Genomic DNA, 25,026 nt, shown 5'->3' with positions numbered 1-25,026 from the left:
GTCTACGTAATATACGCTCTACTTCATTTCCTGCTTCTTCTTTTTTTTGTCAGATACAGAACCCATCCTGGATCAGCGGCAGCAGCGCGGCGTCACCCGTGCCGGGTTGCGTCGTGTCCTGCGACACGATGACCCCCTGCATGACCCCTCACCCCCACTCCGCCAGCGGGGTGTCCGACTTCCTGGGTGTTCCCAGCCCCGTAGGTCACATGGGCCAGGCCCACATGGGCGGCCTGTTTGGAGGCTCTCCGGGCATGGCTACGGGCCTCAACACGTACGATCTCAACATGGACCCTGACCGCAAGTCCTCCAGTATCGCCTCTCTGCGCATGAAGGCCAAAGAGCACAGTGCGGCGATATCTTGGGCCACATGATGTGTGGTTCCTACCGAAGGGGTGTGTGTGTGTGTGTGTGTGTGTGTGTGGGAAGGAAATCAAACCTAGCACTAACACTACAGGCAACGCTGACTACCTTCATTAAAAGTGCATATGCAAATGAGGAAGCAATTTGGGTTTGAGACTTTTGATGTGCAGAACTGATGTTGATACCAAACAGATTCATGCACTTATTTGCTCAAATACAGGAAGTTATTGTACAGCACTTCCAGTGCAATTTGGTGTTATTTCTTATTTAAATATTTTGCTTTTTTTTTTTTTTTTTTTACTATCTGCTGCCTCAGGAAGAGCAGTCGGACATAACACAATAACAAGCCGCCATCCTGGAGAAAAACACAAAGATTCAACATATCGAAGCACAACATTGTCAGCGCCTGATGGTGTAAGACAGGGATGTCCAAAATGTGTTTTTTTTTGTTGTATCCGAAAAAGGCATTTAATTCATTATTATTGAGACATATGATTACCATACTTGCCAACCTTGAGACCTCCGATTTCGGGAGGTGGGGGCATGGTTGGGGGCGTGGTTAAGAGGGGAGGAGTATATTGACAGCTAGAATTCACCAAGTCAAGTATTTCATATATATATATATATATATATATATATATATATATATATATATATATATATATATACATCCTGAAAATATGCAAACAAAACTGTGTTTAGATGATTGATACTTCAAACTTGCATAAATATAACATGAATATAACATAACTTGGCTTCTGAGAGCTTCAAAATGTAATGAATAAAATGCTAAAGTTGTTGATAAACAAGCAATTATTTTAATAATTAAATATGGTCATTTTAAATGAATTATTATGATAATTTAAAATTAATTATTTCAAATATGTTTATTTTAATGTACCGGTATAATTCTATGGCTGGAATTAGGAGTCAGAAAAAATACAAATAAAAATACAATTAATTTTGATGTTTTTAGCAAAATATAGTAAACATTTATTTAGTTTTATTTTTTTTTAAATTAATAAATATATTTATTTTTAGGTACGATAAACATAATAATACAATTTATCTCTAGTCTGGATGATTTAATTCTTGTCACCCTGTTGTCCTCCCGTCGTGGAAAAAAAGGCTGTCCTCACTCAGGTCCGATTTTCAGCCGGAGCTGGAGGCCACGCCCCCTCCAGCTCCGGCTGAAAATCGGGAGGTTTTCGGGCGAGGCGTTGAATTTCGGGAGTCTCCCGGAAAATTCGGGAGGGTTGGCAAGTATGATGATTACACTAATTTGTTCTGTCACTTATAACACAAAGCTAAGATATTTTGTTCAGATAGCTTAGCGTATATTGAATACATTTCTTTACTGCACAAAATGCAGCCTTATGTTTTCTGTCTGCGACCCTTACTAAAAGGTCCAGTTCATTCGTTTTTCCGGGGAAAATGTTGCCTTTTTTTTTTTTTTAACGTCGCCCTTCTGTTCCCGAATTTTAACTTTCATGGGGAAAATAACCCTGAAGAAACACTCAGAAAAAATCAGCTTAACACATCCTGTAGCCTGTAAAGCCAAGCCTTCAAAATAAAAGCACACCAGTGTGGGAAATGTACCTTCTTGTCCTGTTCAAGGTAAAGGGTGAGCTGGAGTCTATCCCAGCTGAGTTTAGAACCCAAGCAAACCACACGGGCGTCGTCTTGCTTCTTTCAAACCAAAGCCTATGGTGTCAGAACAGTGCTAAAATCTTCACACATAAAAATCGGACTCATTTTGCAGTCAAAGTTACCGATTGATCACTGATTAGGAAGTGTGTCTTGGCATAACGAGTGGTAGCCATCCACCGTGCTTGTCAATTTTTTCTCCCTGGGGACAGAAATAACAGATGAGGTTTACTGTGGTAAATAACAGCACTGATGCATGAGTACGTTCTTTAGTGTATATGACAAAGGGTCATAAGTACCAGAGGATGAATCCTTGTAGAAAAACTTCGGGCACAGTAACCGTTGATAATCCCCTAAATTGGAACCACATTGACGGTCTCTGTCAGCAGGTGAGTGAAGTGCAGTGCGGTCTATATACTGTCAGCCGAACACATCACGCTGGACTCAACCAAATTACATCCAGTTTTACTCCCTGGTCCGAATCCAAGGCATTATAATCTGGAGCATATACTCTATATATCAAAAGTGAGAGGATGGGCTTGTGGACATGGGGGCCCCTTCACTCTTGTTGTGTTCCGGTGTTCTGGGAAAAGGACAGTGCACACAGCTGTGCTCAGGGGCTAAATGCAAAACAAACATGCCTCACACATGCTTCCCCCCTCAGCTGTCATGTCTCTGCTTTCAAAAGACCAACACCCCTCCTCCGTCTTAACTCCTCTCACCGTCAATGCTCTTCACTTGGTCCAAAACTGCAGCCAAGCCAGGAAGGCTTTTTAATTAACACTGAGCCTCTTTGGAGGCTGCAGGATTGTGTGTCAGGACAGAGCAGACAGTCAAAAGCATCAGTGTAATGTGTCCACAGCAGAGAATATACACACACTCCTCTCCAGCATCTCCTCCTCAAGGAAAAATGCAACATTGTGATGTTACCTTTTTACCAATTCTACTTTTATAATACTACTGAAGTCATGCAACCAGTACAGAAGAATTTCTATTATAATGTGTTTTAATGTGTGCATGTAAATGTTAGAGGACAAGTTTTTTTTACTTATCAAGTATTTGAGTTTTTTTCTCCATGTATTTTATTTTTTGTTGTTGCTTTATGCCATTGGAAGTGAGAGTTTGACTTTATTATGCTTGTGCGATGTTTTGTGTAATTAAAGTACAATAACTTATTACACCTGTTCTTTAATAAGCCCCATACTTGCCAACCTTGAGACCTCCAAATTTGGGAGATTTGGGGGGGGGGGGGCAGGGTTAAGGGGGAAGGAGTATATTTATAGCTAGAATTCACTGAAATTCAAGTATTTCTTACATATCTATATATATATATATATATATATATATATATATATATATATATATATATATATATATATATCTATATATATATATATAAAATAAATACTTGACTTTCAGTGAATTCTAGCTACAGTATATATATATATATATGTATATATATATATATATACATATATATTTTTTTAATATACACTGTGTATATATATATATATATATATATATATACATACACACAACATAAATAAAATAAATACTTGAATTTCAGTGTTCATTTATTTACACATATACACACATAACACTCCTCTCTACTCATTGTTGTATTTGAAAGTGCAATGCTTTGCAGCCAGTAGCACAGCCTTTGAAGGAGCGTAGGTATGGGCAGTGTAATATTCTGGGTTGGATTCAATAACCAGGCGAGGTGACGAAGTTACGTCTCTTTACTTCATATTTCAAACCGACTCCCACACTTGCCTTCAGGGTGCGCAATACAACGTAAACCGTTGGCCAACCAAAAAGTAACCACAGAACACTAGTGTTCTGTGGTTACTTTTTGGTTGGCCAAGCGGACGTGACGACATGCTGTCCTCACTCAGGTCCGCACGGACCTGGAGGGGGCGTGCCTTAAGTCTGGCTGGAAATCGGGAGAAATTCGGGAGAATGGTTGTCCCGGGAGATTTTCGGTAGAAGCACTGAAATTCGGGAGTCTCCCGGAAAATTCGGGAGGGTTGGCAAGTATGATAAGCCCGCAAATTAAATTCTTACTTGAGTACATATTTGAAATTTACAAGACTTGGTGGTGAAACTTCCACTTGGCTGCCTAGAGGGCGCAGTTTTTCCTGGTCCAACCATGGCAGCTTCGCACCCACTAATACACACAGATGCAACAAAACGGTGTAGAGAAACGTATGATGATTCAACAGCAATTTAACAACCAAAACATCCTCTTTTAATTCCATTTATTCTTGAACGTTGCTTTTATGTTGGTGCACGCATGACGAACATCTTTGATTGACAGCTATTAACGTAATTTTTATTCAATATCTTTTTGAGACCACATATACATACATATCTATACATATACACACACACACATATATATATACATATATATATACATATATATATATATATATATATATACACATATATATATATATATATATATATATATATATGTGTATATATATATATATATATATATATACGTACACACACACACACACATATATATACATGTACAGTATATATGTACACGCACGAACGGACACACGCACACATGCACGCACAGGCCAAAAGTTTGGACACATATTCTCATTTCAATTCGTTTTCTTTATTTTCATGCATATTTACTGTGAAGTGAAAACCCATTCAGGTGACTACCTCTTGAAACTCATCGAGAGAATGCCAAGAGTGCAAAACAGAAATCAGAGCAAAGGGTGGCTATTTTGAAGTAGAACATAAGACATATTTTCAGTTATTTCACCTTTTTTTGTTAAGTACATAACTCCACATGTGTTCATTCATAGTTTTGATGCCTTCAGTGACAATCTACAATGTAAATAGTCATGAAAATAAAGAAAACTCATTGAATGAATTCAATGGGTTGAATGAGGTGTGTCAAACTTTTGGCCTGTATATTTTATATATATATATATATATATATATATATATATATATATATATATATATATATATATATATATATATATACATATATATATATATATATATATATATATATATATATATATATATATATATATATATATATAAATAATATATATAGACATATATATGTATACATAATATATATAGACATATATATGTATAAATAATATTTATATATATATATATATATATATATATATATATATATATATATATATATATATATATATATATACATACACAATGTTGTCTGTCTATCTGTGTTGGCCCTGTGATGAGGTGTTGACTTGTCCAGGGTGTACCCCGCCTTCTGCCCAATTGTAGCTGAGATAGGCTCCAGTGCCCCCCGCGACCCCGAAGGGATTAAGCGGTAGAAAATGGATGGATGGATGGATATACACATACATACATACATACATACATACATACATACATACATACATATATACATATATATATATATATATATATATATATATACATATATACATACATAATTATATATATATATATATATATATATATATATATATATGTATACATATATATACATATATATATATATACATACATATATATATATATATATATGTATACATATATATATATACATATACATATATATATATACATATGTATATATATATCCATCCATCCATCCATTTTCTACCGCTTATTCCCTTTGGGGTCACGGGGGGCGCTGGAGCCTATCTCAGCTACAATCGGGCGGAAGGCGGGGTACACCCTGGACAAGTCGCCACCTCATCGCAGGGCCAACACAGATAGACAGACAACATTCACACTCACATCCACACACTAGGGCCAATTTAGTGTTGCCAATCAGCTTATCCCCAGGTGCATGTCTTTGGAGGTGGGAGGAAGCCGGAGTACTCGGAGGGAACACACGCAGTCACGGGGAGGACATGCAAACTCCACACAGAAAGATCCCGAGCCCGGGATTGAACCCAAGACTACTCAGGACCTTCGTATTGTGAGGCAGATGCACTAACCCCTCTGCCACCGTGAAGCCCTGTATATATATATATGTATACATATATATATATATATGTATACATATATATATATATATGTATACATATATATATATGTATACATATATACATATATATATATATATATATATATATATATATATATATATATATATCAGTGACGTGCGGTGAGGTTGATGGCTGGTGAGGCACTGACTTCATCACAGTCAGATTTACAAACATATGAACCCTAAAGAGTATCTTATTCACCATTTGATTGGCAGCAGTTAACGGGTTATGTTTAAAAGCTCATTCCAGCATTCTTCCCTGCTTGGCACTCAGCATCAAGGGTTGGAATTGGGGGTTAAATCACCAAAAATTATTCCCGGGCGCGGCGCCGCTGCTGCCCACTGCTCCCCTCACCTCCCAGGGGGTGAACAAGGGGATGGGTCAAATGCAGAGGACAAATTTCACCACACCTAGTGTGTGTGTGACAATCATTGGTACTTTAACTTAACTTTAACTTTACACATACAAACTGTAGCACACAAAAAAGCACATTTAATAAAAAAACATTATTATGGTCTTACCTTTACTTATAAATAAAGTCCATGCGCCGCTGTTGTGCTGGATTAATGAACCCCCTGACGGGAGTGTTATATCAACTAAAGCCCTCACTTAAACTTTCCACGTGCAAGATTGAATCTATTTAAAAAAGTGTAACCGAGGGTTTATAAATGTCGCCTATACTGTAGGAAACTACAAAATAACAAACACGGAGGCTCTAGTTTACACGAGGACCACTTTATTTACCTTCTTTCAAAAACCTCCGCTCCACTGTGTTATCACTTCCGCTCTTAGCGCCTTCAAAATAAGAGCTCAAGGCATATACTGTATAACAGCGCATAACAGGAACTTAACATCACAAAGAGGAAAGCCCATAAAAATAGGTTACAAAAGTTATTTAATAAGAAGCCAAAAAGTGCAAAAACAATAATGTTCGTGTTGGAGGAGTTGTGAATTAGGTACACCTGCAGACTGGCCGTGCAGTCATTCACAACTCCTCCAACACGAACATTATTGTTTTTGCACTTTTTGGCTTCTTATGAAATAACTTTTTTAAATAGATTCAATCTTGCACGTGGAAAGTTTAAGTGTGGGCTTTAGTTGATATAACACTCCCGTCAGGGGGTGCAAATTCTACGGCGGGGGTGCAGGAGGCGGATTACTGCGAGCCTCAGCCACTGCGTCTTTTGCAGCCGTTTTATGATCGCTCAGCACAAGAAATACGTTACACACATACAGTTGTTGACAAAATACACTGTACATTATATACCTCAGCTAACTAAACTATGTAAATGTATAATATAGTTCATATAGCAATACGGTCTCACTGCACAGCAGGGCAGCAGTTAGCCGAGTCCGCAATCCATGGTGAGGCACAAATGAGTGACGTGCCTCAACTGGCTGCTGTTCAGCGCACCGTCTCTTCTCAGTATTTGAACGGCAAATGTGAAAATTCAGCGATTTTGAATAAAAATAATCTAAAACTGGTGAAGTTAAATGGAAAATAACTTTATAGTATAATCACTGGATACATTTAACAATTTAATATATCTTTTTTTCTTTTTACATTTATTTTCTTTCCATGATGGCAGGTGAGGCCCCGCCTCACCTGCCTCTAGTGACTGCACGTCACATATATATATATATATATATATATATATATATATATATATATATATATATATATATATATGTGTGTAAGTATGTACAGTTGTGTTCAAAATAATAGCAGTCCCACATCACTATCAAGATAAATCAATTGTTGTCAGAATTTCAACTTCTACACTGAAGGATGATTCTAGAAGGTTAAGTAAAGGTATAGAAAACCAACAGACCCAACAGGCATGACGTGCATGCTGCTGATTCTGTGAAACTGAATCATTTACTGAAAGGGGCGTGTTCAAAAAAATAGCAGTGCGTAGTTCAATTAGTGAGGTCATTGATTATGTGAAAAAAAAAGTGTTAAACAAGTGGCCCTTATTTAAGGATCAGGGCAAATGACGCTGCACATGCTGGCTGTGCATTTGTCCTTGAAAAACAGTACCGGTAAAATGGGTCGTTCAAGACACTGTATAGAAGAAGAGCGTTCTTTGATTAAGAAATTAATAAAAGAGGGGGAAACCTATAAAGAATGCAGAAAATGATAGGCTGTTCAGCTAAAATGATAAACGCTTTAAAATGGCAGCCAAAACCAAAAAGGCGAGGAAGAAAAAGAAAAACGACTATTCGAATGGATGGGAGAATAACCAAAATGGCAAAGGCTCAGCCAATGATCAGCTCCAGGAGGATCAAAGAAGATCTAAGATTGCCTGTGAGTACTGTAACAATCAGACGCCATCTATGTGAAGCCAATCCACCAGCAAGAAGCCCCCGCAAAGTCCCATTGTTAAAAAAAAGACGTGTGCTGAAGCGGTTACAATTTGCCAAAGAACACATTGACTGGCCTAAAAAGAAATGGCGTAATATTTTGTGAACTGATGAGAGTAAGATTGTTCTTTTTGGGTCTAAGGGCCACAGACCGTTTGTCAGACGTCCTGCAAACACTGAATTCAAGCCACAGTACACAGTGAAGACGGTGAAGCATGGTGGTGCAAGCATCATGATATGGGGATGTTTCTCGTACTATGGTGTTGGTCCAATTTGTTGCATACCAGGGATCATGGATCAGTTTGAGTACATCAGAATACTGGAAGAAGTCATGTTGCCGTATGCTGAAGAGGAAATGCCCTTGAAATGGGTGTTTCAACAAGATAATGACTACAAACACACCAGCAAGTGAGCAAAATCATGGTTCCAGACAAACAGAATTCAAGTAATGGAGTGGCCAGCACAATCCCCAGACCTTAATCCCATTGAAAACGTGTGGGGTGACATAAAAATGCTGTTCATGAGGCAAAACCAAGAAATGCAGAGGAATTGTGGAACGTAGTACAATTGTCCTGGGCTGCAATACCTGTTGACCGGTGCCAGAAGTTGGTCCACTCCATGTGCCACGGATGTGAAGCAGTTATCAAAAACCGTGGTTATGCAACTTAATTATAGTTTAACAATTCTAAGGAAAGTTGAATCTGCAAGCCATTCTTAGTTTATACAGTACATTTGAGTTTTGTAAAGAAATGTGTCAACACTGCTATTTTTTTGTTTTATATTTCTTGACTTTCTGTAAAATATTATAAAAATCAATTACTTTTTTCCAATTTTCTGGCTTTGAAATAGAATGTGCAGTGTCCCCAATGCATTTGTGTTCATTAAAATACAATTTATTTGAAGAATTTTGAGGTTTACTCACCTTTTTTGTTATTATTATGAACATAACTGTGTATATATATATATATATATATATATATATATATATATATATATATATATATATATATATATATACATATATACACACATATACATATATATGTGAATTTATATATATACATACACATATACATATATTTATGTACATATACACATACATATATATATATATATACACATACATATATATACGTCAGTCTACCCCAGGGCAGCTGTGGCTATGAAAGTAGCTTACCACCACCAGGTGTGAATGAATGATGGGTTCTACATGTAAAGCGACTTTGGGTACTTAGAAAAGCGCTATATAAATCCCAGTTATTATTATTATTATTATACACATATATACATATATATACACACACATATATACACACATATATATATACACATATATATATATACACATATACACACATATATATATATATATATATATATATATATATATACACACATATACACATATATATACACATATATATACACATATATATACACATATATACACACATACATATATATATACACACATACATATATATATATACACATATATATACACATATATATACACATATACACACATATATATATATATACATACATACACGTATATACACATATATATATATATACATACACATATATATATATATATACACATATATATATATATACATACACATATATACATATATATACACATATATATATATATATATATATATACATAAACATATATACATATATATATATACATATATATATATACACACACACATACATATATATATACACACATACATATACATATATATACACATATACATATATATACACACATATATATATATATACACACACATACATATACATATATATACACACATACATATACATATTAGAGATGCGCGGTTTGCGGGCACAACCGCGGAGTCCGCGGATTATCCGCGAATCGGGCGGATGAAATTTAAAAAAATTAGATTTTATCAGCGGGTCGGGTCGGGCGATTGAAATTTAAAAAAATTAGATTTTAAATAGATTCAGGCGGGTGGCAGTTAAACCAATTCGGAAATATGATGTAGCGGCTAGCTACGGGGTGTTAGCCAATGGCTTTGGCTGGGGGGCGGGACTTCCGGGCAAGTTAGGGAAGTGACGTTGTTGACAGGAAGTGTTAGTTCGAGTTTTGCCGGGAAAGAGGGGAGGCGCACATTGGAGCTGTTGTGTGGTTACATTGCATCTTATTACAATAAATACGAGACAAACGAATACGTCTATGAGCCTACGTTCCTGGGAACATTACAATATATACATAGTTAAATGTTGTTACCCACATACGAAAAACGAGCAGGCACCTGCTGCATATGCCACAACAGAAGAAAAAAAAGAAAAAGAGATGGACACTTTTACGGAGCGGAGAAGGCCCCCGACGCCTCGCCGGGGTCCGGGACCGAGGCCCCTTCCCCCGAGAGGGCCCCACCGGGAGCCGTAGCTGAGGCGATCCGCGAGAAGGGCCCGACGCACGTCCAGGGTCACCACCGCGCCCACCGCACCGACACCCCGCCTCGTCCGCCTTCGCCGCGGCCGGCGTCACGCGCAGCAGGTAAGCAGCTTACCTGCCCGCCACCCCCGTGGCCGGGGGCGCGTAACAGGGGTCACTCCGCGCGCAGTGCGCTCACGAAAGGGGTGGGGCTCACCCTGGTTGATATAGACAGCAGCTAGGACGGTGGCCATGGAAGTCGGAACCCGCTAAGGAGTGTGTAACAACCCACCTGCCGAATCAACTAGCCCTGAAAATGGATGGCGCTGGAGCGTCGGGCCCATATACCCGGCCGTCGCCGGCAGCGAGACGCGCTTGGAGGTGCGCTCAGCGCGGCTCCCATATGATTGCGCACTGGTGTGCGTCTGGGTCGTGACAGCGTGGCACGCGAATGTCTGTGCTGCGTTGGATCAGTCTCCTTTCTTTAACAGGCAAAAGCTTTATAACCTCACTAATGCCTTGCATCGTCTATATTAGATATATAACAACGGGCGGGTGCGGGCGGATGGCGGGCAGATGCAGTTCTGATCAAATGTTAGATCGGGTGGATTGCGGATGGTTGACGACTTTCTGATGCGGTTGCGGATGAAATAATTGCCTATCCGCACATCTCTAATACATATATATATATATATATATATATATATATATATATATATATATATATATATATATATATATATATATATATATATATATATATATATACATACACACATACACATACATACCGGTATATATTTTGTGGCTTTTTTTTTTTATTTAAAAAATATAAAAGTGGAAACATTTTGACACAAAAAATGGTCAGAATGCAATATGACAGGTTAGGTGAAGGGGTGCTTTTAGCCCTAGCTATTTCTTTAATTAATATTGAGGTATATTATATATAACATTAAAACATGTTTGCTTTGTCAGCTATAGCACAAAAGCTAAGACAATAATGTGTTTTTCTTTTTCAAACAGTTTAGCATATTCTAATGTCGATTAAATTGGTATCAAAGTAGCCCACGCATTCTTTCATTTTTCAGCTTGCAGCTCTTTTTGGAAAAAGTTTGGACACTCCTAGGTTAGAAGTATGCTCCAAGGTTTGTCTTCCAATGATGTTAAGCAACTGCAGTTTCACACGTTGCTGAAACACAAACTATTAATTTGCAGTGTGTGACGATATTGTGTTGACATGAGCCCATAATGTTGTGTCGTCCCGAGAGTCACGTTAACAAACCCAAACCAAATCAGTGCGTTTTAGAAGCACACAAGGCCTGAAATGAGATCTTGCTGCCGACAAGAGTATGACACTAATTGAAGATGACAAAAATAAGAACAGCAGTCTTTTAAAGTGCTGACATTGAACAGGGCGGATTAGGCAGCCTATATTAATAACAGGTGACAGGCTGGGGTAGGGGTGTGTGACATGGAGGCTGATCCCCCCCCCCAAATAAATTGGGGCATCAAAACATACACATGAGATGTTCACAATTCAATTCAATTTTATATTCCAAAATAAGGAACACATACCTTCAGTTACAGTGACCTTAAGGATATTAAATAAAAGGCATTGCAGGACAAGGTTAACATCTTAAAAGTTTAACAGTGACGTGGACACAAAAGGAAACAAACTTAAGCGGGAAAAAAAACAACAGCTGTGTACGCCTTTTGAAAACACACTTGTAACAATGTGACGTCGCATGCACGGAAAACAACCCGGTAGTTGTGTTCAGCATTTAATCTAAATATTAGATTATTGTTTGTATGCTCTAACTCTACAGCAGATTAGAATGGCCGATTTTACACTGTGCCTACAATACAGCCAATACAAAGTATTCAAATAATAAATTACAACTACTATACATTGCTGAAGCAGAATGCATACTGTATGTATGAACGTACATAACAGCTGGAGCTCAGTGAGGCTAATTCATCAGTCAACATCATTAATATTCCTCAAAGGTCTCCATACAAACTGGCGTTGAAATACTTTTAACACATCAGTACAAAATATACCTTGGTGTGAGAGACAGGCTTGGGTCTGCAGAGGCTATGACAAGGTCGAAACACAGACCGCACGTTAGTCAGAGACTGCCAATGTTGGGGAAGCTCTTGAGTTTCTCTGGAAAGTCGTCTTTGTAGAGAACCGGATCAGCCCGGTGCTCCACCACCTTCAGTGGCATGGTACCAAAAACTGAGGCAAACTTGTTGATGCACTCAGATCTAAGGAGAGAAACAACAGGTGAATGAGAGATACAGTGAGAATGCTATAACTAGAAAATTAAAATCTAGACGGATGAGAAGTTGCACATTTTTTGTGCAGGAAGGATGGTTTAATTACCAGCCTTACTTGGACTTAAAATATGAACTTTTAACCATTAGTCATTAGCTCAAATTCCGTTCATGCTGGTAACGCAGATCTAGCTCAAGTAATTGTGGACAATGTGACCAACATGTAACGCCCGGCTGCAACCAAGAAAGAGGTACGCAGGAGTAGTAACAAGCACAACAAAGATGTACCTTAATTACCATATTATAAGCTGGTACCTTTTTTCTACGCTTTGAACCCTGCATTTTATACAATGCTGTGGCTAATTAATGGACTTTTCCAGGTTAATGAGCTTCACATGCCGCCAATAAGTTGAGCATCGTCACATCAGACCAATTAAATTGTTGAACAGGTCTCAGTGAACCAATGAAATTGTTCACACTAAATCAAAGGCATTCGCACAATCATTCAGTGAGCCATTTAGCGCGTTATGGACTCACCCTCCTCATGGAGGGGAAACGATGAAATGCGCAAGACGCAGCTGCCTCAAAGCCAAAGACGATCGATCCCCCCGTCGAAAAATGTAACAGTCGGCACACAAAACAGAAAGCCACCAGCACTAACGAGGGCTGAAAGGCTGGATTGCCAAGCACCGAAGAAGATGACTTTAGCGGTTTCAGCACGCAGGAGAAAAAAGAATAACGACTGCCCTCTAGTAGGCTACTTTATTTACAGTACTGTCTTTGGTTACATTTTTAAATTAACTCAAGCGCCTGTATAAAAATGTCATGTTTCAAAGGGTACATCTGCAGCTTACAAACCTGTGCGGCTAGCATACAGTATGTACAAAATAACATTTGTCGAAAAATGTTCTGGGTGCGGCTTATAATTAGCTTTATAGTTCCGAAATCACGGTATTTACAAAAGTAACATTTATAATGGTGTGTGGAAATTGAATCAGTTGCGTGAATAAGTGCATGTTGTTAGTGCAATACAGAAATAACTATGTGCCCCATCCTTCCTGTCAATGTGTGGTTGGAAACATTCGGGAAGTATCCACAGCGTTGTCAACACTGCTTTTCCCCTCTCCCCCTCTCACGCAAGTAGAATTAACCAACAAGGTAAAGTAGATTTTATTTTTTATTCCTAATTATTGTAGCGTCCTGGCTGTTAAAGTTTACAGGGATTTGTGATTTCAAACTGTGAGTGCACCACTGGGCTCGTGACAGCGTGTGTGTGTGTGAGTGTGCATGTCAGCAGGGCAGTTATTTTGACTTTGTTATTAAACAGAAAATTGATCCATGACCCCATTATTATATATTTTTCGATATACACAACTAAATAGCGCTCTATATTGTGTTCAAAGTATATTAATTTATACTAATATATGGACTTTTGTCAAAGCTGGAACCCATTAATCATATTTACATCGTTTCTTATGGAGAAATGTGTTTAAAAATACAAACTTTTCTATTTACAAATCCTGTTAAGGAACCAATTAAGTTTGTAAATAAAGGTTCCACTGAAAGAGGAAGAACACGGTGGACCAAGACAGGTTCCATTGTATATCAATAAATTAACACTGTACATCTCTGACAGTGTCATGGGGTGTTGGTGATGAAATGCGATCAGAAGTTAACAACCAAACAAACAAAAAACTACTGAGTGTTGAATTCCCCTCCAATAATTGCGTTACCTCTCCACCATGTGCGTCTGATCTAAGGACAGTCCATCGATGGCAGTACATTCAGGACACTTGAACTTCTTCCGGGGGGTCACCTATTGAAAGTCACACCCAAAAATGTCAGTTCAGTTTTCTTAGTGTTTGCCAGACAAGCTAAATTGACGGTCACTTCTGCTGAAATAGTCCTGCCACTTCAAACAAGGAAGCAAGCGCCATGGGGAGATTTTTGCCTGAGCAGAGTGATGATGTATGGCTTGCCTCTGTGCAACACTCAAGCAGTGAATGTGTGAGTGCTTAGAGAAGAGAAAAGTAGCTTTCTGAAAGAACCTGTGTGAGATATGGTGAGACAGGGTGAAAGCGTGGGGGGTGCTGAAGATTGCGATTTGGTGGCAGTGTGTGTGCCTGCTTATAAAAACACACTGCAAGGGGGAGTCCCACTCCGATAAGGGAGGTTAAGGCAGGATTGGAGCTTGGGCCCCGACACCTGAATGAGGGGGCGGTGAAGCAGTGAAGTGGCAGGGTGACAACTGATTAAATCCAGAATGTTGGTCTGCTCTGTCTGTCTTCACCCACCCCCCTTACTTTGGGGTTAGAGCCCCAAAAAATGAGGTGATGAGTATAATATACCTTTATGGGGGCTTTGCCAGTAATGTTAGCCACCAGGAAGTTCATGGCAATATCTTCACAGTTCATGTGTGCATCTACCCAGTTCTTGATATCACCTGGCATTTTGTATGTGTACAAGTAGTTGAAGTACTGCAAGAAAAAGAGGCACACAAGACGCAGATTAACTGCAGGCTCATTAAGAACAGGATGACCTGACAGTACGTAGGAGGGATAGAATTTGTTAAGAACCACAGTGAGTGAATGAGCTCTTAAGAGGATGGCTGATAACCTCGTCCAGCCTGCAACATTCTGCTCATCCATCAACACAATCTGATCTTTCTATCTTTTATAGTCCACACATGCACACACGCATGCACACACCAGATTACAGGAAACTGTTCACTCTGCAACATTTCCATGTCATTTGATCCCCAGTTTCAATGGAAAAAAAAACCCTTCCCAAAATGAGTTACATCTGCATCAATGGTACAAATGAAGTTTAGTCTGTGTGTGAGTCACCTTATGGTAAAAAGCAGCGCCAGTTAGAACCATGGAGACCTCGTTTGTCCACTCTGACTCGTACTTCCACTTCCCCATTTCATGGTCCCAAAGGTGCAGTCGGCCTGGGTAACCCACAAGCCGGTCAGGGAACTCTCTCCATACCTGCATGGGATGGCGATATAGAAAAACAAGCTCATATCAAAAAAGGGTAAATAAATAACGGTTGAGTTTCCATTGTCACAAGCTAAATAACATTTCAAATGCAGAATAGTAATAGTTATTTGGCACCCTTCTGCCAGGATACCAACCACAATTGCATGGAAAAATACAGTACTAGTAGTGTGGAACTAATTACACTGCAGTCTGTTCGTTGATAAACATTAAATCATTACCTCTGCAACACAAAACACATTTAAAGTATATTGGATTACAATGAACAAAGGATTTATACAGTCTGAGTGTGTCTGTCAGTATGCAGTACTGTGTCAAGTTGCATTACTCTCAGTTGTTAAATCATTTAATCAACAAAAAACGCTGTCATACTTGTACAGTGTCACACTATTTACATAGCTAATGAGGCCTGCATACACACTTAGTGCTGAAAATGCTAACCAAATAATTTTACTATTATAGCAAGACAAACTTTACTGCTTGATGTAAATATAATAGTCAAAGAAAAATGATAGAAAACTGGCTTTAAAATGAGCTAAAATATGTATAATATAATATCTCCCAGTGAGTGGCAACTAATCTTTGGTGATGCATCTAATTCTATGTAATTCTCCTTAAACTGGCTACAATTTTATTAAATAGCTCCTAAATGCATTCAGGTGAGGGCAGGGCAGATTTGTTGGCTTTAAACCAATCAACATTCCTCAGTCATCAAACACAAGCAGCAGGCTGTCAAATCCTGATATGCGACTCTAATTTTCTACAATAACTTTAAAAGGCTGTGATCATGAGGAAAGGGTTCCCGGTCATTATCGGTGGACACACAGAAAATTATTTGTGGGGGTTGGCAGGAACTTGCTCACCTCATAGCCAAACTGCAGTTCATCTGATGTCAGCATGATGATGTCATCATCGATTGCCAGCACAGCTTCGGTCTCAATTTCGTCATAGGGGAAAAAACGGTTACTCAACTTGTTCTCTTTGGTTCGCACAACTTTGAGAGGTACGCTGATCTTAGGCCAGAGGGATTCTATAAGACAAGAGAAGAAAAAAACTATTATTTCAAGCCTGCATGAAGTTAGGGCGGTGAAGAAAGGTTACCCGGGGTGCAAAGGTCTGATTTGGTTCAAAAGTGTGAGCGTGTTTTGATCAAAGGAACAGTTGCCAGAAAGAAGTTATTGGTCATTTTTCAGGACCAAAAGAAGTCCCAGTTAGGGGGTAGTGCTTTACAGGTAGACAGGAACCCTTGTGCAAGGATTGCAGCGCTAAACATATCTAATTTGCTAACATGCTAACAGTTAATAGTGTTACAGTAGGCCTATGTGTTTGCCAAGTAATAATTCATATTTGTATTTCACAGCGGCCTAAAAGTGATATACACTTTAAAACAGTAGGAAATAAATGTGTAAATGTTAGTTAATAAACTAGTGGCCACTTTTGACCATTGCACTTGGTTAAAAATGGTTTAGTGTATTGCTTGTTGTAGGTTATCACGCGTGTATATGACAGCTTTGAGCTGCTTCAAGTTGTATTTACAAATTTAAGACAATGACTGCCTAAACCTGGAAGAAGTAATAACAAATATATAAGATGTAATTCACCACTGATATTTTGTGCTGGTAGTAGAAAAATAATATAACTGTGCTCAACTACAGCATTTGCAAAACTAATGTATTTACAGTTTTTCCTGTGGCAAATGACCAAAGTCATTTTGTCTGAACATGTTTAGGATCTTGGGCAGAGTCCATGGTATAGCTAAAAGATCAAACAATGTGTCCTCTCATTAAAGGTGCAAATGGTGCTTGGCAGAGTGTAAGACGAGCTCCAGGTCCTCCAAACAATGTCCGACGACGTATGTCAAACGCTGTTGGCGGGGAAGCTGCTATGTAAAAATCCCCAATTTATTATTTCAGTCTGTCCAACTTATATCCCTCATCCCTTCCTTTATTTCTACATTGGCAAGAGGGAACATAATGATGGTGTGCTATTAGTTGAGTTTAGCCTGGATACTGCTAACCTATAAATCAAACATATTTTCTAAACTCCAAACAAAGGTAATGAAACAAAACCTAGGTGTAAAGGGTTAAAGAAATAAACCATTGCTAAATGACAACAGTAAGGGATATTTTGAATTAAATTCCAATCGGAACATCCCATCCATCCATCCATTTTCTACCGCTTGTCCCTTTCAGGGTCGCAGGGGGTGCTGGAGCCTATCTCAGCTGCATTCATGCGGAAGGTGGGATACAGCCGGGACAAGTTGCCACCTCATCGCAGGGATAACACAGATAGACAGACAACATTCACACTCACATTCACATAATTCAACTAATTTTACGATTAGGGATCTAAAAATATATACTCTAGAATCCAACAGGGACTGCCAGTACTACTACTAAATGGTGCAAAAAAGGTTACACAATTACCTAAATGCAACATGTAAAGTCATCAGGTCAAAATTTGGTGTCAAAGGAAGAAAAAAAAACCTTCCCTTGTACTTGACTGAGACCTGAGTCTGACCTGTCAATGGCCCCTCGTTAATTCTAATGGGTCACGCTGCTCCAGCCAGGGGCCGCTGACGCCTCCGATGAAAAGGAAACGCGCAGCCATAACAAAGCACTTCAAAGTTTTCTCACTACTTCATTATATTAGTCAACTCTGACAGCAGCGGGGCTGATTGGATTTTTGGTCAACATCACACTTTACCCCAATATCATCATCATCATCATCATTTCTTTTTATTCCTTTCATGAAAATGCATATATACAAGCTACGTACAGTTGACACTTTCATTGTTTTTTGTTTCTTATACATTTTCATGATCAGAAAGGAGCAGATGGAAGAATACTATTCTCATATTTATCAGCCCCCTTTTTAACACAAAGTATTTTAGATGACTTTGTGGGCTTTGTACCGAGGATGTACCGAGGATGTCGTTGTGGCTTGTGCAGCCCTTTGAGACACTTGTGATTTAGGGCTATATAAATAAAGATTGATTGATTGACTTTATAACTGTTCCCTCCATCAACACCCGAACACCAACATACTTTTTAATTTTCATTTAAGCATTTTCACAATGACACGTCCAATCAAAATCAAAAATCAGTTTGATATAATTCCAGTTACGGTAAATAGTATACTATAATATCAGTAGAGTAAGGCTTAAAGTTGTTTACTAGTTTAAATGTCACATTGAAGACAATTCATGAGCAGTACAGGAAATATTGGGCTTTCTGGGAAATATGGTTGATATTAGGGCTGCAACGAGTAGTCTACATTATCGATAACGTCGATTATAAAAATTAATCGACAAAGATTTGTTATTGTTGGCTAGCCACTTAATTGCTTCGATTTATATGACGTCTGTCCGGCTCACGTTCGGCTGATTAAATATGTGTGGTGGTCAAGCCGACATCGGTTCTGCCCGATGCTTGCGTTATTTTTGGTTGTACGAACCGTTCATATCACATAAAGGATATACGTTTCTTTAGAGTTCCTCGAGAGGTAATCAAAAAGGCATAGGAGTGCAAGATTTTACGAAGCGTCGATGACAAAAGTGGCACACACTCTACTCGAAGGGAGTGTATTCGAAGAACGCTCGAGTTTGCAGTGATCACTTCATTAAAGGTTTGTTTGATATACTTTTATTGTTTAGTATTTCCCATGTAAGTATAATCTTGATATTATTAGTATTTTATCTTGTTTGGGAGTTCTTAAAACGCATTTTTGCTACGAGTGTTTTGTAAATCACCAACTCAGCGAGTCTAAATAAAAGAAAGCAAATGTGAGTAAAACCTATAAGTTAAGCTTTAACCAAAGGCAGCAATCATAAATAAATCTTCCAGCACCTACACAACGTTGAGATCTATAGTTATATTTGGCTAAAGACGGGGAAAAACATGCAAACTCGTAAAACGACGCGTGCATCAAACATGGCTGTCAACGCAAAGTTAAATCCTGAAATGCAACCTTACTCAAGTAAATACGATGCATAATGATCCGGGAGAGTCTTGGTACCAATTTCCTTGACCCAGCCACACGCAAAGAAGTTGTAGACATCCATGCTTTTCCAAGTTTGAATCTGTTTTGTTGTGTAGAATGACGTCTGGAGCACAAGATAGTTCGATATGTCTGTGAACTCCACCGACAGATAATCCTTGATAACACTTGACAAATATTTTTTTAATAAAGTATAGGGATCTATTCCATTGCATAGATTTTATTTTTTGCTCGTATCTGCTTTTTGCAGGAAGATCTAGGCCCCTTGCGTACTCAGAGTTTGCGCGCTGCTTGCTGCACAACAGCCATCTTGGCTTGGTTGACCACCACCGTTTTCACTTCCGGGAAGAAGTCACATGACGAAATACAAGCAATAATATATTTATTTATAGACGGTCAGTATTGTTCATGTTTACACTTTTGTTCCTTTAGGTAAATACTTGTAGCTAAATAACCCTAACAGTACTGGATACAAATATGTTTTGCACTGAATGTCATGTTTACAGGACATCTTGCACTTTAAGTCTGTTGATTTATTTTTATTGAATATATACTTTTTAGTGTGTGTAATAAAGTAAAACTATTTGTTTCTCAGTTATTTACGTTTATTTTGTTAATAATAGATTTACAAAAAAAATATGTAAAAATGAGTTAAAGTCAAGCTGCAGACTCAACGTCAAACTTAAGCGTGTACAGCAGATTATAAACAGTGATTGTTTGACTAGCCAACTATTAGAAAAAATAATCGCTAAATAGAAGACTATCAAAATAATAGTTGCAGTCCTACTTGATATGAATGACAAAACATATAGCCAAAAATAGCTGCCTAGATTTTCTTAAAAATGACTATTGAGTGTCCTTTTGTATCCTTTGTGGAATAGCGGTTATTAGAGATGCGCGGATAGGCAATTATTTCATCCGCAACCGCATCACAAAAGTCGTCAACCATCCGCCATCCACCCGTTCTAACATTTAAACAAACCCGCACCCGCCCGTTGTTATACATCTAATATAGACGATGCAAGGCATTAGTGAGGTTATAAAGCTTTTGCCTGTTAAAGAAAGGAGACTGATCCAATGCAGCAGAGACATTCGCGTGCCACGCTGTCACGGCCCAGACGCACACCAGTGCGCAATCATCTGGGAGCCGCGCTGAGCGCACCTCCAAGCGCGTGGAGGTGCGATGTCCCTCGCACCCGCGGCGGCTCCACCCGGGCTCGCGCCCGAGGCTTCAGCGCGCACCGCGGCGGCCATCCTACCCGTCGCGGCCTAGCCCTCGCGGCTCTCGCTGCCGGCGACGTCCGGGTATGGGCCCGACGCTCCAGCGCCATCCATTTTCAGGGCTAGTTGATTCGGCAAGTGGGTTGTTACACACTCCTTAGCGGGTTCCGACTTCCATGGCCACCGTCCTGCTGTCTATATCAACCAACACCTTTTCTGGGGTCTGATGAGCGTCGGCATCGGGCGCCTTAACCCGGCGTTCGGTTCATCCCGCAGCGCCAGTTCTGCTTACCAAAAGTGGCCCACTCGGCTCACCAGGGTGAGCCCCACCCCTTTCGTGAGCGCACTGCGCGCGGAGTGACCCCTGTTACGCGCCCCCGGCAACGGGGGTGGCGGGCAGGTAAGCTGCGCGGGCGGAGCGCGCGGAGTGACCCCTGTTACGAGCCCCCGGCCACGGGGGTGGCGGGCAGGTAAGCTGCTTACCTGCTGCGCGTGACGCCGGCCGCGGCGAAGGCGGACGAGGCGGGGTGTCGGTGCGGTGGGCGCGGTGGTGACCCTGGACGTGCGTCGGGCCCTTCTCGCGGATCACCTCAGCTACGGCTCCCGGTGGGGCCCTCTCGGGGGAAGGGGCCTCGGTCCCGGACCCCGGCGAGGCGTCCCTTCTCCGCTCCGTAAAAGTGTCCATCTCTTTTTTTTTTTTCTTCTTCTGTTGTGGCGTATGCTGCAGATGCCTGCTCGTTTTTCGTATGTGGGTAACAACATTTAACTATGTATATATATTTCCGAATTGGTTTAACTGCCACCCGCCTGAATCTATTTAAAATCTAATTTTTTTTTTATTTCAACCGCCCGACCCGACCCGCGGATAAAATCTTTTTTTTTTTTTATTTCAACCGCCCGATCCGCGGATAATCTGCGGACTCCGCGGTTGTGTCCGCAAACCGCGCATCTCTAGCGGTTATGTATTTTTTTTTTCTTTTCTGGGCCCCTAAGCTATTGGATATATTTTAGGGAGTCCCAAATGTTAACATTACATGACAACTGTACATGTATGTGGGCCATTCCACTAAATGCCATTTGCATCTATAGAAAAAAAATGATTGATCAAATTTACTTGTGGCCCAGACATTAAACTGATTGCATATTTCATAAATACAATTTTAAAGACTAATTTAGAAAATATTTTACACTGGAAACTAGCATTGTTGCCTGTCCTGCATTCTAAGATGAGACTTTGAAATGAAATCTAATATAAAAATCATTCAGAAATGTTATATTTTAAACATTTTGTGTTACTGTAGTCCTTAGCCCAGCTGTACTGTTTGTATTCAAGCCTGTTACTAGGTCACATGATCCACAGGAAGTTATCATTCAGATCCTCTGCAGGGCATGGGAAGGCCAAAACTAAGGAACTATTTAATATATTTTCCTGTATATTCGATGGAGGGGGGAGTAAAATCTCAGGACAGTCAAGCCATGTGGCATTATTTGCTAGCTCTATGCTTAAAATACTAACTCCAGTTACTTTCAGCCTTGGTACTCAAATGATTCATCTTTGGCTTACAACTAATGAATGGAGCCGATTCGTTGGAATGGCCCAATTGTATTTTAGACTAGAGATTTCAAGTCTCTGCAACTAAAACTATAAGTAAAGGGTAAGGCATTTCTTTATATCTACACACTTTCCATTATTCATTGTAATGCTTCTGATTAGATAAAGCTGCATGCTACGTTTTAATTGATCAATGATTAACTCACCTTCAGGAGGACTTTTGTTCTGGTTATTCCACACCACCAGCAGCTTACCCAAGCTAGGAACTTTAGAGATTTCAGTGATGACCCGGAAAAGACTCTCGACGCGGTCGTAGGTCAGCACCACTGCTGTGAACCCAGGTGCTCTTGGTGGGATAAGTGGCAAGAAGAGGGGACTGTTTACACTGGACCACTTCTACACAAGACAGATAGCAAATAACATCGGCAAGTTAGTTTATGCACTTACATTAACAGTTTTTCAGAAAATGTTCTGTTTAGTTCAGAAAGCTTTGTCTGGTTTCCTATGATTTTAGGAAAGTCATTAAATAACCACTTCCCATAAAAGCGAAGTCATCAGTAGTTTCTAAATTATGGATTTTAATGTGGAGCAAAAAGCATCCAATATTTCCCAAAAGCTAACAGAAAGCTGGGTTAGTCCACCACATAAACCTCATAGCATCAAAATATCATGAAATAAAAAGACAATTGGGGAAGAATTTGCAACAAGATGGACTGTCTCCTTTCAAATATCTGTAATTCCTGTGCTGTTTGAGTGAGGGGGGATAACCAAGAGACAAGTGGGTTTAAGAAAAGGGAGGAAGTTGAAACCTGGGAACAAGTAAAAAATAGCCAGGTAGTTAACTGCAACTGCCTTTCATCAATGTGAAACTCCTCTTTCATTGCTCCCCAATAAAATGACCAATAAACTTTGAGAGTTTCCCTGACCCCCCGCAGATAAGTTTACAAAAACGGACCATTTTGACATAAAAATTAGCACAACCCAACAATTACTTTTTTCCACGCAAGCAGGCCTTACTCAGACAAATAAACAAGCATCGTTTTATGATTAAATAAAAACATAAAAATGAAAAAGTCTTCCATTGCGGCAGCAGTGAAAAGTTGTCCAAGTCACTTGACTCTATAATAATGTGATACCTTCTACAACACCGACAAAATACTGTTGCCAGAGAAAGCCAAATTTTTTTAACCACATCAAGCACCAATAAAATAATCACTTTACTGGCAAGTGGAAACTCCCCTGTGGTCATTCTCACACTGTCAAACAAACGTAGGGGGAAATAATTAAAGTGACACATACGCAACACACACTCATTACAAAAACCCTTAAGTCATTTGTCAAACAAAATAAATGAGATGAAAAGACAGCTGCAACTTAACAACTTACGACAGATCTAACAGCTGAATCAATTTTTTTCTGTCCAATATAAAGTCTTGGATTCAGCTTAAGTACTTTTTAATTTTCCCTTAAAACATATACGGTGGGGACGGAAAGTATCAGAACCACTTTTTTTTCACTCTTTGCTTCATTGCAGCCTTTTGCTGAAATCAAAAGGTTCATTTTATTTCTCATTAATGTAGACTCAGCATCTAATCTTTAAAATTTAGAAAGGTTTGGGAATTTATTAAAAATAAAAAACTCAAAAATCACATGTTCATAAGTATTTAGATCATTTTCTCAATACTTTGTTGATGCACCTTCGGCAGAAATTACAGCCTCAAGTATTTGGGCACCTATCTTTGGCCAGTTTCGCCCATTCCTTTTTGCCCATTCCTCTTTGCTGCATCTTTCAATCGCCATCAGATTGGATGGAAAGCATTGGTTTTCATCCAGGATGTCTTTGTACATTGCTGCATTCATCTTAGTCTAGTCAGGGAGGTGACCAAGAACCCAATGGTCAATTCTGTCAGAGCTACAGCATTCCTCTGTAGAGAGAGGAGAACGTTCCAGAAGGACAACCATCTCTGCAGCAAAGCATCAATCAGGCCTGTGTGGTATAGTGGCCATATAGAAGCCATTTCTTAGTAAAAAGGTTGCCAAAATGCACCGGAAAGACTCTCAGACCATGAGAAAAAGAATTATCTGGTCTGATGAGACAAAGCTTAAACTCCTTGGCCTGAATGCCAGGCGTCATGTCTGGAGGAAACCAGG

At 39.3% G+C, this 25,026-nt stretch overlaps 2 protein-coding genes across 2 annotated transcripts in view; one reads left to right on the top strand and one right to left on the bottom strand.

Annotated features, from left to right (window-relative positions):
* LOC133616222 (homeobox protein aristaless-like 4) overlaps positions 1–646 on the top strand; it is a 49,340-nt gene extending 48,694 nt beyond the window's left edge. The window contains exon 4 of the mRNA XM_061975389.1: positions 54–646. Coding sequence (XP_061831373.1) covers positions 54–374 — 321 coding nt within the window. The 3' untranslated portion in view covers positions 375–646. The remainder of the gene's footprint in view (positions 1–53) is intronic.
* An 11,710-nt stretch (positions 647–12,356) lies between these two features.
* Positions 12,357–25,026, bottom strand: part of LOC133615988 (exostosin-2-like) — a 37,168-nt gene continuing 24,498 nt past the window's right edge. The window contains exons 10-15 of the mRNA XM_061974940.2: positions 23,082–23,271; positions 16,967–17,133; positions 15,951–16,094; positions 15,453–15,581; positions 14,838–14,920; positions 12,357–13,095 (exon numbers count right to left, since the gene is read on the bottom strand). Coding sequence (XP_061830924.1) covers positions 12,957–13,095; positions 14,838–14,920; positions 15,453–15,581; positions 15,951–16,094; positions 16,967–17,133; positions 23,082–23,271 — 852 coding nt within the window. The 3' untranslated portion in view covers positions 12,357–12,956. The remainder of the gene's footprint in view (positions 13,096–14,837; positions 14,921–15,452; positions 15,582–15,950; positions 16,095–16,966; positions 17,134–23,081; positions 23,272–25,026) is intronic.

This window comes from Nerophis lumbriciformis, linkage group LG15, assembly GCF_033978685.3.
Source record: "Nerophis lumbriciformis linkage group LG15, RoL_Nlum_v2.1, whole genome shotgun sequence".
Lineage (NCBI taxonomy): Eukaryota > Metazoa > Chordata > Actinopteri > Syngnathiformes > Syngnathidae > Nerophis > Nerophis lumbriciformis.
Note: the sequence above shows the minus strand (reverse complement) of the source record. Positions and strands in the feature narration are given on the sequence as shown.